Source organism: Hemicordylus capensis, chromosome 6, assembly GCF_027244095.1.
Source record: "Hemicordylus capensis ecotype Gifberg chromosome 6, rHemCap1.1.pri, whole genome shotgun sequence".
Lineage (NCBI taxonomy): Eukaryota > Metazoa > Chordata > Lepidosauria > Squamata > Cordylidae > Hemicordylus > Hemicordylus capensis.
Genome location: NC_069662.1, coordinates 164,570,459 through 164,585,096, shown reverse-complemented (window position 1 = coordinate 164,585,096; position 14,638 = coordinate 164,570,459). Strand labels below are relative to the sequence as shown.

Genomic DNA, 14,638 nt, shown 5'->3' with positions numbered 1-14,638 from the left:
AGAACTCTTGGGTGGATGCCATCTGGCCCTGGCGACTTGTTAATTTTTAATTTTTCAAGACAGTTCACAACATCTTCTCTCGCTACTTCAAACTGGCCCAGTTCTTTGGCCTCCAAGCCTGAGAAGCTCATTTCTGGAATGGGTATATGGTCAGTATCCTCCACCATGAAGACAGATGCAAAGAACTCATGCAGTTTTTCTGCAATCTCCTTATCCTCCTTAATAATCCCTCATCATCTAAGGGTCCAACCACCTTCCTGGCAGGTTTTCTAATTCAGATATATTGAAAAAAGTTTTTGTTAATCCCCTTTGACACTTCTAGCTACTGTACAGTGTATGCTTATAAAGACCACCATGAGCACATTATGTTCAATGCATGTCCAGTAGTAGACCTCCCTATCTCAGCCCTGCATCTGAGGGGGCCTTCACCCAGGTTCCTTTTTACAGTGAACCACATGTACAGTCAATTTGTGCAAAAACATGTACATGTGTGCAGACAGCTGTACACATTACAACAATGTCTGAATAGGGACGGCGTATTCTATCATCGGGGGAAAGCTGGGGAGTCTGAGAGGCCTGGTCTTGGAGAATGAGTCAAACCAGACATACATCTTTGGGGAACTTTCAGGAATCGTTCCACGAAAGAAGACCCAGAACGTGAGTGGATGGCGCCCCTACCTGTGTGTGTTTTCATGTGCTCGTCAAAGTACTGCTTCATGTTGAAATCCTTTCCACACCACTGGCACATGAACTGCTTGTGACCGATGTGGATGCTCATATGAGAGCGCAACTGGTACTTGTACTGGAACCTCTCATTGCAGTTCTGGAAATCGGGAGAAGGAAGTTACAAGGTTTCCTGGCCCCAGCAACAAGGCATCCAAGATCACAGGAAGGATTCAGGTGAGCTGAGCATCTGTGAGAACGTAGCAGTAGGGGGACACCACTGAGGTGCTAATCCCCTTCCCTTTATTTATTTTTTTTAGTTCCCTTAAAAGCATACACCTTAAGACTTAGTTTCCCAAGTAAATAAGCCCTTAAAAACTCCAAAATAAAACAAACACTAGTTATGAAGGTAGAAAGCCAGCAGGGGAGTAGGTAGAGTGTCACATGTACAGGTATTTGCCTGCAATTAATCCTGGCTTTCAGGGAACAAGTTTGTTGTTCCCATGAGGCCAAGGTAGTCAAAGTGAAGAGTCAGAGGGGAACATGGACGAGAACGGCAGACATGATAGAGGCGTCCCATCCCCAGATTAACAGCCTCTCCACTGTCACAGAGAATGAGGGTCTTCGGGAAGGAGGTTGTCATTTCGAGGAAGAGAAAAATGACCCTGTAGAAGGGACCCATCCCTTGGGTAATGAACCCATCTCCTACTACAATGAGAATACTCCTTGTGGGGGAGGCTGCTAGCTCTTGGCAATTTGATCATAAGGAATGTAGAAATTTGAGACGGGCATCTATAGGGATGTGCATGAAATGGATTTAGCGTTCCTTTCTGAGCGCTAAATCCATGGAATATTCTGTTGCAACAACTGGTTGAGCTGGTTGTTCCAACAGAACGACCCTGTTCCACATCGAACATTCCGAGCGCCATTTTGGAATCCTAAATGGCACTCTTCTGGCCTCTGTGCACGCGTGGCGGCCATTTGCATGGTTTCTTTATAAATGTTTTCTTTATAAATGAAAGTGTGAGTTAAATTCTAACATGTCTTTCTTTTTAGACTGTAAGTCCCTTGTGGGCAGGGAACCACATGCTCCTCATTATTCTGTGTAAACTGCAATGAGAACTTTTTTGTTGGAAGGAAAGGAAAGGTTGTGCCATCGAGTCAGTGCTGACTTGGGGCGACTACAGAGCCATGTGATTTTCTTGGTAGAATACAGGAGTGGTTTACCATGGCCTCCTCCCACGCTGTATGAGATGATGCCTTTCAGCACCTTCCTATATCGCTGCTGCCCGATATAACTGTTTCCCATGGTCTGGGAAACACACCAGCAGGGATTTCAACCAACAGCCTCCTGCTCTCTAGGCAGGTTGCTTCCACACTGCGCCAAAACCCCTGCTAACGTGGCAAAGAGGCACCTTTTAACATGGTGATTCTCTTTAATTTATCAGGGGGAGAGTAACTGGCCCTATCCACCCCCAGCACAGGACCTCCAGTGACTGTTGCTGGTGTCTGTCTTATATTTCTTTTTAGATGGTGAGCCCTTTGGGGACAGGGATCCATCTTATTTATTTATTATTTCTTTGTGTAAACCGCCCTGAGCCATTTTTGGAAGGGCGGTATAGAAATTGAATGAATAAATAAATAAATAAATAAATAAATAAATAAATAAATAAATAAAAATAAGGTGGCTAAGGGCCATATAAAAGTTGATAGCGCCACTGGGGAAAAGATCTGCCCTGTAGTTTGCAAGTTGGACATCCCTGAGCTGCAGAACTTACATTCAACAGGTAGATGTTGAATGACCCAAACTTGCTTGGTAGGGGCACATCAGTGATACCATGGCAATCTTCTGTGTTCTTTAAACTTCTTTAAAAAGAGGACCAACAGACAGATGGACGGAAGGAAACTTGCTCAAAAGGAGCAGACCAAAAGAAGAAGGGTGGGGAGTAGCATTCTGTGTAAATAATGTACAGGCAAACCTCATTATACGTGAATTCAATACCCACGGTCGCGAAAGAGACACCCGACCTCGGCAGGTGCGGGATGGGGGTGGGGACACGTCGACCTCACATATCCATGGGTTGGAGGTGGCCGGAAATGATGACAGAGGTCATTTCCGGTTGCCATTTTGTTTCCTGGAGCCACAGAATGGCTCCCTTTAAATAAACCAAACCAAACCCCAAACGATGGAGAGAATCATGAGGGGAAGCGATCTTGGAATTTATGATATCAAGGGGAGGAAAAGCTTCAGGCAATCAGACATTCGACCATGGAATGACTGCCCCATGCAGTGGTGGGCTGTCCTTCGCTGGAGTTTTTCAAACGGAGGCTGGGCAGCCATCGGTCTGGAATGCGGAGGCCAAAGCCCCTTCCAACTCTGGCATTCTGTGATGTATGAAGAAGATTGTATGAGGAAGAAAGATTGGGACTAGGTTCTAGGACTGAGAGAGAGAAGCTGCCCCCACACGGTCCCTTCACATAAAGAATTCACTGCCAAAATATATAGCTCAGTGGAAGAGAATATCCTTTGCCTACAAAAGCTCCCGGGTTCATTCCCTGCCACTTTCACTCAAAGGAATCATGCACAGCAGGGCAGGGAAAGGCTGTTTGGTCTGAAACCCTGGAGATCTGGGGCCAGTCAAGATGCCGGGTTAAATGGACCCAAGTCTGAGTCAGCAGAAGGCAGCAACATGAGCTCAGGTGGCAGGAGCAAAAGAGAGGAGAAATTTCAAAGGTGCAAGTGGAAGTCAGGCACGCATCAAGTCAAAGAATGCTTCTCGGGGACAAATGAAACTATTCCCAAGAGGAGCTGCTTAAGACATCTAGGCACGGTTTGCTGAAATAAATAGCACAGAAGACAGCTCAGAGGGAGCTTGATCCCTCTACGCTGAAGAGGCAGGCTTGCCTGTCGCTGCCCAAACTGAAAAGTTTAAAGGCTCCTGGGTTAGACAGCTGGTAACAGAAAAAGGTGTGACATGGTGTCAGAAGTGTGTCAGAATGAAACACTGACTGGCACAAAAGGACACAGCTGCAGGATAAAGAACTGGAATATAGACAGGAACATAGGAAGCGGCCTCATACTGAGTCAGACCATCGGTCCATCTCACTCAGCATTGTCTACACAAACTGGCAGCAGCTTCTCCAAGGCTGCAGGCAGGAGTCTCTCTCAGCCCTATCTGGAGATGCTGCCAGGGAGGGAACTTGGAACCTTCCACATGCCAGCAAATAGGTGCTCTTCCCAGAGCAGCCCCATTCCCTAAGGGGAATATTTTACAGCACTTACATGTAGTCTCCCATTCAAATGCAAGCCAAGGCAGAACCTGCATAGCAAAGGGGACAATTCATGCTTGCAACCGCAAGACCAGCATCACCCACCCCAGTTGGTTGGGATCACACTGATCAGTGCGTTAGGATCACACTGTAGTGTTCACTGGGAGTCAGAGAACCGGAAGGACTTTAGACAGGGGATACTTGTGCTCACCTCACACTTAAAAGGCTTCTCCCCCGAGTGCTGGAGAGAGTGCACCTTCAAGGACATGCTCCGCTTGAATGACTTCCCACATGTTTCACAGGTGAAGGGCATGTCCTTGGTGTGAGCTAGAAAGCAAGGAGAGGAAGCATGGCTGTTACATGGAACGGTTAGCCCAAAGAACCAAACTACAAGATCAGCAAAATAAAACCACTGGACATCATGAGCACAGTGGTTCCCGACCTGTGGTCCTCCAGATGTCGCTGAACTACAACTCCCAGCATTCCCAGCTACAATAAACTGCAACTGTGGGGTGATGGGAGTTGTAGTCCAGCAACATCTGGAGGCCCACAGGTTAGGAATCCTTGCACTAGCATGAAAGAGTGGAATGTGATGGGAAGTGCTGGAGCAAAGGGTTCCTCCTGGCCCCGGCCCCTGAGCACACCTGCCACTGCATCTTCCACCCACCGACTCGCCACACTCACCAACCATGTGCTTCCGCACGTGCGCCATGGTGTAGAACTTCTTCTCACAGATCTCACAGGAGAACTTCTTCTCTGCGTAGCCATGGACAATTTTGTTGTGCTCGTGGAGCGACCAGAGCTTCTTAAAGGCTTTCCCGCAAGTGACACACTGGAGAGAGAGAGAGAGAGAAGAGAGGAAAGAGAGAAAAGAGAGAAAAGAAAGAGAGAAAAGAAGTCAGGTAACCTGGACCAGGAACACTGATTCCCAAACCTAAAAAAGGGAAACCTGGAAGATGGACAAATTTCCATTGATTTTCTTAATAGGTTACAACAGGGGTTTTCAAACTTGAGCCCCCAGATGTTGTTGGACTACAACTCCCATCATCCCCTGTCACAATGTGGATGGTGGGGGGACTGGACTACAACACCCATCACAATGTGGACTCGTAGTCCAACAACATCTGGGGAGCCAAGTTTGTGAACCCCTGGATTATAACATGGATTATAATCAGCAAGATGTACTTAATACTACAATATATTGGCATTTGCCAGCACATTCAAAATTATTTGAAAGAGACAAGAGTTGCACAGATGTTCCCCCCATGAATACCAGATGCATGGGCTGGGGAGGGGAGAACCAGGAACTGGCCAGGACCCTCCTCGCAGCCATGCATTCAATGTTGTGAGTACAAGACCCTATGCAAAAAGAATTAAAACTTCTATGCTGTATGCTGGTGTATGTTTACCTGCCTTTTCCTTGGGTTACTCTGCTGCCATGGCCAGGAGAGGTGCTGTCAGAAAGCGAGGCCCACAGGCTCTGGCTGGCCTTGGTAGCTAGCCAAGGTTTGTGGTTGCCATGTTGTCCAGATTCTGGAGAGGGGCAAAGTTTCAGGGACAATCCCTGCCCTGCTCCCCAGCAATGTTCTCTAACAGGGATTCCCAGATGTGGTTGACTACAACTCCCAGCATCCCCAGCTGCAGATTTTGCTTGGGGATTCTGGGAGTTGCAGTCCACATCATCTGGGAATCCCTGTTAAAGCGCACACTGCTCCCCAGTGCCAACCTCAGGAGGAGGGCGAGGCTTGCCCCTAAAAGTTGCCTTGCGTTTCAGAGGCACTGAAGAGTACAACACAACCGTTGGAATGATCCCTCAACCCTCTTTGTCTCAGAAGAAGGGCAGGGGAAAGGGACACCTCTCAGGGCAACCAGGGTCATGAATCTCTGCAGGGAAATGTCACAGATTAGGAACATAGGAAGCTGCCGTATACCAAGTCGGGCCATTGGTCCATCTCGCTCAGTATTGTCTACCCAGACTGGCAGCGGCTTCTCCAAGGTGGCAGGCAGGAGTCTCCCTCAGCCCTATCTTGGAGAGGCCGGGGAGCGAACCTGGGACCTTCTGCATGCAGGTGCTCTTCCCAGAGTGGTCCCAGCTCCTAAGGGGGGTATCTTCCAGTGCTCACACATGGAGTCTCCTATTCACACGCAAACCAGGGTGGACCCTGCTTAGCAAAGGAGACAACTTTACTTACCCCAAGACTAGCTTGTGTCCTCTTATTTGCCGCCCTGAGCCATTTTGGAAGGGCGGTATATAAATCAAATAAATAAATAAATAAATAAAATTTTGCGACATGGGCGTAGCTAGGGGGGAGGGGGCTCGTGTTCACCCCACTCTCTGGCAGCCCTTCGGAGTGAGATAGATAATGAAGAAAATAGGGAGGGGTGGAGCTGGGGGCCCCGGGGTTCTTTGAACCCATCCGCTCAGTTATAGCTACACCCCTGGTTTGAGGAGCCTGAAACTTTTAACCCGGAAGAGGTTACATGCTCCTTTCGAATGCTCCTTTCCGCAGGAATCTCGTTGCTCTCATCTTCTTTCAGAAGCCATCAATGCTTTTGTGACATCATCAGTCGCCTTTGTACCAATCCCCACCTTATCCAGAAACCTATTTGCATCCCTAGCAACCAAGAGATCTCCCTCTCTGGAAAGGGGCAAGAACTACCACACTAAACAGGCCTGGGAGCAAACAGGCGGAATGGGGGAAGACGGCAACGTTAGGCAAGGCATACATTCCCACCATGCTCCCTGCGTGCAAAAGATACGTGGGCCACACCACCACCAGAGGCTGTAACGTATACTGCTGTGTGTACTACAGAGGCTCTATTTAGTTGCAAATCAATACACGGCATTTGCAATAACCACCAATGAACATGCACACTTGCCCAGGAAATGTGTGAATTAGAAAGCTGGAAACTGGATTTCAGTCTGTTGGTTTTCTGGATGATTTAAAATCAACCCACCCTGGTGCCTTGCATGGACCTTTGCCTATCCCAGTAATTAGCAAAATAATAAATTACGCAAAAGCAGTATCTCCAGTAGAGGCATCAGTTATACAGGCTGTGAGATTATTGCTGCCTTGGTTTTGTGGCAGAGAAGGAGCTGATTCTCTGTCTACAGCCAGCACGGCAGCCATGGAAGCATGGCACATCGCTAGGCCAACCCTGTACAACGTAAGGCCCAGTGGCCAGATCTGGCCCGCGGGGACATTTCTGATGGCCCAGGTAGCCGGCAACAGTGGGAGCCCCCAAATTTGGCATTTGTGTAGGGCTAGGACAGTCAGGCGCCCACTGACTGAGCAAGGACAGGGCTTACCTTCTGGCAACCACCCTTGGTTAAAATTGTGGGCTTGTAGCGGGAGGGAAGGACCCACAACTAACTAGCCATTACTTGAATATTTATCTTTATAATTACTTTTACTGCAATAATCAATGCACTGAAAATTGACTTCAGCCGCCACATGCATCGTCATGGTTGTTTCTGGCCCACTGGGACGTTTGAGTTGTGCACTCCTGCTCTAGGCAGGCCAAACCGGAAGTGATGGATCATAACTGCAGGTTTGCTGGTTCAGAGCAAAGCCCCATCTAACTCAGCCTCCTGTTCTCCACAGTGGCCTGCCAGTTGCCTCCAGGAAACCCACAAGGATTGGCCAACCCAACCAGCTTCTGGCCCCATGGCCACTTACAAGCGAATTACTGCCTGGTGGGTCAGACGCCTGTCGGAACGACACTAAAGACTACAGGGTATTTTCCTCACTACAAAATCCCCCTGTGTTGGTCCACAGGCTCCACGCGAAAGCAACCCTCATCGATCCAGATGCAGTTCCATCTCCTTCCACTAACTGGCATTGCAGCTCTGCACAACAAGGTCCCCTTTGCAGGCTGTCAGCCAGGAATTATTTGCCAGAAAACTCCGGCATTCAAAGCAGCCCAGTACAACAAGGGGCCCTAACTATATAGCCGGGGTGGCCAACTTGATCTCACAAGGTTGATGGGAGGCTGTAGCCCAATAGCAGCTGCAGAGCCTCAAGCTGGCCGCCCCACCTCTAAGAACAGCCCTGCTGGGTCAGACCCAAGAAGGCCCATCCAATTCAGCATCCTGTTTCACACAGTGGCCCACCAGATGCCCCTGAGAAACCCAAAGGCAAGAGCTGAGGGCATATCCTCTCTCCTACTGTTGCTCCCCTGCAACTGGTATTGAGAGGCATCCTACTTCTGAGGTGGCCCACAGCCACCAGACTACTAGCCATTGATAGACCAGTCCTCCATGAATTTGAATTCTTTGAAAGCCATCCAAGCTGGTGACCATCACCACATCTCCTGTGGCATAGATTAATTACATGCTGTGTAGGAAAGTACTTCCTTTTGTTGGTCCTGAATTTCCTGGCCTTCATTTTCATGGAATGTCCCCTGGTTCTAGTGTTGTGAGAGAGGGAGAAAACTTTCTCTCTGTCCTCTCTCTCCACTCCATGCATAATTTTATACACCTCGATCATGTCTCCCCTTAGTCGTCCCTTTTCCAAACTAAAGAGCCCCAGATGCACCGCTTTGGAAACCTTTGGTGGAAAATGGGATATAAATTGTTGTTCTTGCCTCCTAAGGAAGGTGCTCCTGGCCCCTGGCCATCTTGGTTGCCCTCTTCTGCACCCTTTCCAGTTCTACAATGTCCTTCTTAGGCAGGGGGCGTAGCAAGGTTGTAGTGGGCCCAGAGACAAGATTTTAAAATCCCCCCCCCCCCATTTTGTGAATTGTGGACGATGCAAGTCATTGAATGGTACTAGAGAAAGACATGATGTTCTGGTAGCTCCAGGTCTTCACACTCCCATCAATTTCAGAGGATGAATAGAACTGAAGGAAGTCTGGGCGAGTGAGTGGCTGGGGGAGTCAATCATGTGACTTGATGATTGGGGGCCCCCAGACAACTGTCTCCTCTTGCCCTATTATGGTTATGCCCCTGTTCTTAGGATATGGTGACCAGAACTGCACACAGTTCTCCAAATGTAGGTGCAACATTTATAAAAAAAATAAAATTATAAAATTTGTATTTTTATTTTCAATCCTCTTCCGAATGATCCCTAGCATGGAACCTGCTGTTTTCACAGCTGCCGCGCACTGAGGCGACACTTTCAACAAGCTGCCCACCCGTGTTCCCTCTCACAGGGATCCCCAGATATCATTGACTACAACTCCCAGAATCCCCAAGCAAAAGCCACTGTAGCTGGGGATTCTGGGAGTTGTGGTCAACAACATCTGGGAATCTCTGTAAGAGGGAACACTGCTGCCCACCATGACCCCAAGATCTCCCTCCCGGTCAGTCACCAACAGCTCAGATCCCATCTTTGGATGTTGGGGATTTGTTGCCCCGATATGCATCACTTTACACTTTGCTTACACTGAACCACATATGCCAGTTTGTCGCCCATGCACCCAGTTTGGAGAGATCCTTTTGGAGCTCCATATAAACCTGGGAGGACACAGCTACGCCTGCACAGTTGCCTGCTTTGGCCCAAGCAATGCAGAGCCATGTAACCCATGAACCAGGTAGGATGGCCAGAACCACCTGAGGGGACAGATGCTCATTGTGATTCTTGACAAGGTCTAGATCCCTAGAGATGGAAGAGAGGTGAAGGCACTGCAAGACTTTCGTGTCCTGCCCATTTGGTCTGCTGCAGCCAAGTCTGCAATGGTGTTTTAAAAACTTGTACAAGTTTTAGGAACATAGGAAGCGGCCTTCTACCGAGTCAGACCCTTGATCCATCTAGCTCAGTACTGTCTACCCAGACGGGCAGCAGCTTCTCCAAGCTGGCAGGCAAGAATCCCTCTCAGCCCTATCTTGGAGATGCTGCCAGGGAGGGAACACAGAACTTTCTGCAGGCAAGCAGGCAGGGGCTCTTCCCAGAGCGGCCCCATCCCGAGCGGATTCTCTCCCAGTACTCACACATGTCATCTCCCATCCAAATGCAAACCAAGGTGGGCCCTGCTTGGCAAAGGGGATGAATCATGCTTGCTACCACAAAACCAGCTCTCCTCAAATTTCTTTTAAAAATTAAAAATTTTAATTTTAAAAACTGTATTTTAAAAATACAAAAACCACTATAAAATGTTTTCGAGGTCAGAGGAACAAGAATGAAAACTGGGACGAATATCCTCCAAAGATTACTCTATGGAGAGGGTACTGCAATTTGTTATCCTGACCGTTCACTCTATTCAAACGTTTTACCCTAATCATTTGGGGGCAGGGATAAAGGAGGGGTGGTAACACAGAGAAAGCGGATATCGTCTAATTTCCATCTCTAGGGGGTAGAAGCTACCTAAAATCCCTATGTGCATTTGAGATCGTACCGATAGCCAAAATGTGAGGGCCAGCCTCATGGACTCATGTCAGCGACCTACAATTAGGCAACCAACACAGGGAACTGGGGACAATTCAGCAGGTGCTGATGCCGGCTTACATGCTACCATTTCCAGTTCTCTTGCCCTTGTCACACTTGATCGAAACGGGAGTGGATCTCCACCAGGAGTGTTATCACAGCAATCTCCATGCTTCTTTGTAAAAGACAGAGAGCCTGGGGAAGGAGAGCCAGGAAACTACCAACAGGGCAGATCAATACAACCTCAGCTGCAGGAAGTTGCAGGCCTTCTCTGCTGTGGCAGCAGCCAGAAAAGTCCAGCATGGCAAACACACACAGCTGGGCTGCACAACTTCAGCCCTCCAACTGTCGGACTACAACTCCCACCATCCCCCAACGACTGGCCACTATGGCTCGGGATGATGGGAGTCGTAGTCCAACAGCAGCTGCAGGGCCTGACACACAGGAAGTATTCACAGCTGAACAAGAACAACTATAGAAAGGGAATGAAACCTCGATCATGGAACACACCACAATCTTCGAAGGCAGGGCTGCACAACTCAAATGCTCTCATGGGCCAGAACCAGCCACAACTTGGCGTGCAAAGGCCGAGGTCAATTTTTAGCACATTATTACATTAAAATTAAGAAATATTGTTACTTGTGGATCTATTCCCCCTATCAATGGACCCATAGTTTCAACCAAGGATAGTAGCCAGAGAATAGGTCATAAGAACATAAGAACAGCCCTGCTGGATCAGGCCCAAGGAGACTCATCTAGTCCAGCATCCTGTTTCGCACAGTGGCCCACCAGATGCCGCTGGAAGCCACAGGCAGGAGTTGAGGGCATGCCCTCTCTCATGCTGTTACTCCCCCGCAACTGGTACCCAGAGGCACCCCGCCCCCAAGGCTGGAGGTCCTGTCCCTGCTCAATCAGTGGGGGCCCTAGAGTGCATGCCAGCCCCCAACAAATGCCAAGTCCTCTCGTCTCCCTAAATTGTTGTTGCTTTCAGGCTGCAATGCTAGGCATGCTTACATGAGAGTAAGCCTCACTGGGCACACCATGGAGCATATTTCTGAGAAAGCATGCACAGGATGGAGCTATAAGGCAGTTTCCATCTGCTGTGTTGCTGCAGGATACCTGGGGGCCAGTAAAATAGTTACTGTGGGCTGAATCTGGCCCCCAGGCCTAATGTTGTGCAGGCCTGTTCTAAGGAAATCAAGGGGTCCCCAGGTGTCATTGGACTACAACTCCCATCATCCCTGTGGCCTTCAGCCACTGTGGCTGGGGAAGATGGGAGTTATAGCTCCACAGCATCAGAGGACAGGTTGGGAACCCCTGTCCGAGGGCATGGTTATTCCCTGCGGTGGAGAGCCACGAGGTCATTGGCTTGACCCCTGTGAGCTGCTGTAAGTAGGCCTCTGTGACATGAGTGGTATGAAGAAACTGTAACCCACTGTCACCCTGCTAGCCTATGCCAGAGAGGAAACTTCCTATGCTCCCGGCAGTGCTGGCTGCCAAAGCAAAGCCCACTAAAAAAGCAAAGGCAGAAACCACTGGGCAGAGACCTCACCTGGATGTTCTTCTCACAGTCCGTCTGGTGGTGCAGCAGCAGCTCACTTTCCAGCAGAAACCTCTTCCCACACTTGTCGCAGATCTGCATGCGGCTGTGCGTGACGTTCATGTGTTTCTCCAAGTACCAACGGTTGTTGAAAACCCGGGGGCACTTCTTGCAGGGATAATGCTGCTTCTCCTCAAGCTTGACCTTCTGGCCGAGCCCATCCTGCTCCTTCTTCCTCTTCCTCCCTCTCTGGTCTTCCTCCTCCTCCTCCACTTCCTCCTCCTCCTCACCCTCCTCCTCCTCTTCCATGGCCACAACAACCTTGGCCGTCTCCTGAGATCTGGTGGACATGGCGGATTTGGTGGCCTTGGATGACCTGCTGGGCCTGTGAGGCTGCCCGGGTTTCTCCCTTTTAATCTCACTCGCCTCTTCACCATCGTCGTCGTCGTCCTCCTCCTCCTCAGAGGTCTCTTCCAGGTCCTCCTCTTCACTGTGCTCCTCCTCCTCCTCCTCTCCCACTTCAGCTTCCTCCTCCTCCTCCTCCTCTCCTTCACCATTCTCCTCCTCTCCATCCTCCTCTGTGGTGCGCCCATCCCCTTTGGGCCGCCCAACCACTGAGGCAATGGCGGCTGTTGGGTTAACAGCAGTGGGCATCCCTTCCATTCCTTTGGAGACATTGAGGGTTTGGTTGTTCAGGTTGACTTCCACAATGATCTGCTCGCCATGGTTATAAGAGCCCCGGTTGCTCAGATCCACCTCGGACTCTTCACCTTCCACCTTGCAGACAGGTGGGCCTCCATCTTTCTCTTCCTTGTAATACTTCTTGCCGGCTGCAGGGGGGAGGTTCTGGTTGCCTCCACACGCTGCACCATCCTCCACCCGCACAGAAAATGGGTCGTTCCCCTCCCGAGCATAGATCTTGGGGTGTAGGGGGTCCATTTCTTGCTTGATGTCACAGTAATACTGCGATGGGACGTTTTTGCCACAGGTGTCTGGAGGCAGAGCCATATTGCTTGCCATGGCCAAGCTGAGCGATCTGGTGGTGATGAGCTCCTGGCAGGAAGACGCAATGTTGTTCATCTGCAACACGGCAGCGGCGTTCAGGACGTCCTGCACGTTGCACGCGTTCACCAAGAGCTTGGAGGTGTAGATGAAATTGAGGATCTGCTGCAGGCCTTGAGAGGTCAAGACCTCTAGGGAGAGTTCCACCCGTTGGAGCTGCTTGTTCCGGGTGAAGAGGGAGTGGAAGAACTGGCTGTAGGCGGCAAGGACGCCCTTGTGGGCCGGAAAGACGCTCTTCTGCTGCACCAGGACAATATCGACGTCGCACAGGTCTGGTTGAAACAGGCGCTGTTCGTTCAGTCTGTCCATCAAACATGTGAAATGGAGGGCTACATCTTCCACCAGAGAATACTCAGCAGTAGGATAGTCAGTTGTCTTTTCAACTATCAGCTGTCAGAAGGAGAAAAGGAAGACAGATGAAGACATGCCATGGGAAATGCAACCTTCCTCCTCTGAACAGCCTAGGCCCAGTGTACCTAAGGGGGTGTCTCCACACCCTCGTCCTACCACGGCTAAGACCTACCACCATCACTCTTCAGCACAGCACTCGATCTGGGCACCAACTCGGGATCCCGAGGGCATGCAGAGAGGTACTCTCTGTGGCTTCCTCTTTACTCTGCAGGGGAGACCTGACAAAGCCTACGCTTTTGTGTCTTCTGGAAGTGGTGGAAGAAGCTTTTCATCCAAATGGGTGGCCAGGGATGCAAAAGGACAGGCTAGAATAACGAGTGTACGGTTACCTATTCCAAGCCTTTGGGATGGAGTGAGCTATAAATCTAATTTAATCAATTTCTCTGGCCCAGTAGCTACAGGTAAGGGCATGGGAGCTGCTTCCCCATGGCGAGATCCTCTGTCACTTGGTAAGCAATCAGGCAACAAACAGCCTCTGGCCAAGCAGTTCCTGGATTTAGACCAGAGCTTGAGTAAGGGTCTCAACTGGACCTCAAGAAGGTTTGAGTAAGGGTTGCTCAATTTTTTGAATTCAATGTTTTTGGACTACACAATGTTTTTGGACTACAATTTCCAGCATCTCCAACCAACAGTCAGGGATGATGGGAATTGTAGGTCAAGATCGGCAGGAGGGTTGATGTTGAGCAGCCCTGATTTAGACCTTTGCTCAAGCCTTATTCACATATTATGTTCAGTTCATGTACAGTCTGGGTCCAATATCCACATGCACAGTTATTCACACTTTATGTGGAATGAATGCACAGCTGTACACTTCATAACTACCATGGATCTGAGGGACCTGTACCCAAGTTCATTTTTTAAATGAACACAGGCACAGTGATTCACACAAATACAAGTACATGCATACAGACACCCGAACAGATGCACAGCAAAAGGACTGAATAGCACTCAAGGGGGTATCTTGAAAAAGTGAAACCGCTCCTTGGTTGCCAGTGGTGAGTGCAAATTGGGCCATAGTGGCCATCATCTGCCCTGCCTGTGGACCAGACTAAGTACAAAGAGAACATGTTACAAGGGAGAAGACTAATTTAAAAAGATCGGCCTCAAAGGCCTCTGGTTGGCAACGGCTGGGAACCGGACGGTGGGACTTGATGGACCTTTAGTCCTAGACCTTTTATATACGGTGCAATTTGGCTGGGCTTTTTCAGCTGAGGGTGGGGTGGGGGTGAGGGGTTGCTCTGAAAACAGGTTCCATTCCCATTCGAAGCATTAGGGCCGCGTTCTTGACTGTAAGGCTCAGGGGCCAGTGGTTGTTCCCATCAACCCT

General features: G+C 49.5%; 1 protein-coding gene across 2 annotated transcripts in view; it reads right to left on the bottom strand.

The window, feature by feature from the left end:
* The window catches only part of ZBTB47 (zinc finger and BTB domain containing 47), a 61,106-nt gene that overhangs the window by 10,467 nt on the left and 36,001 nt on the right, over positions 1-14,638 (bottom strand). For both annotated transcript variants that reach the window (XM_053263652.1, XM_053263653.1), the window contains exons 2-5: positions 11,851-13,290; positions 4,618-4,765; positions 4,145-4,260; positions 679-823 (exon numbers count right to left, since the gene is read on the bottom strand). In XM_053263652.1, the coding sequence (XP_053119627.1) occupies positions 679-823; positions 4,145-4,260; positions 4,618-4,765; positions 11,851-13,290 (1,849 nt within the window). The remainder of the gene's footprint in view (positions 1-678; positions 824-4,144; positions 4,261-4,617; positions 4,766-11,850; positions 13,291-14,638) is intronic.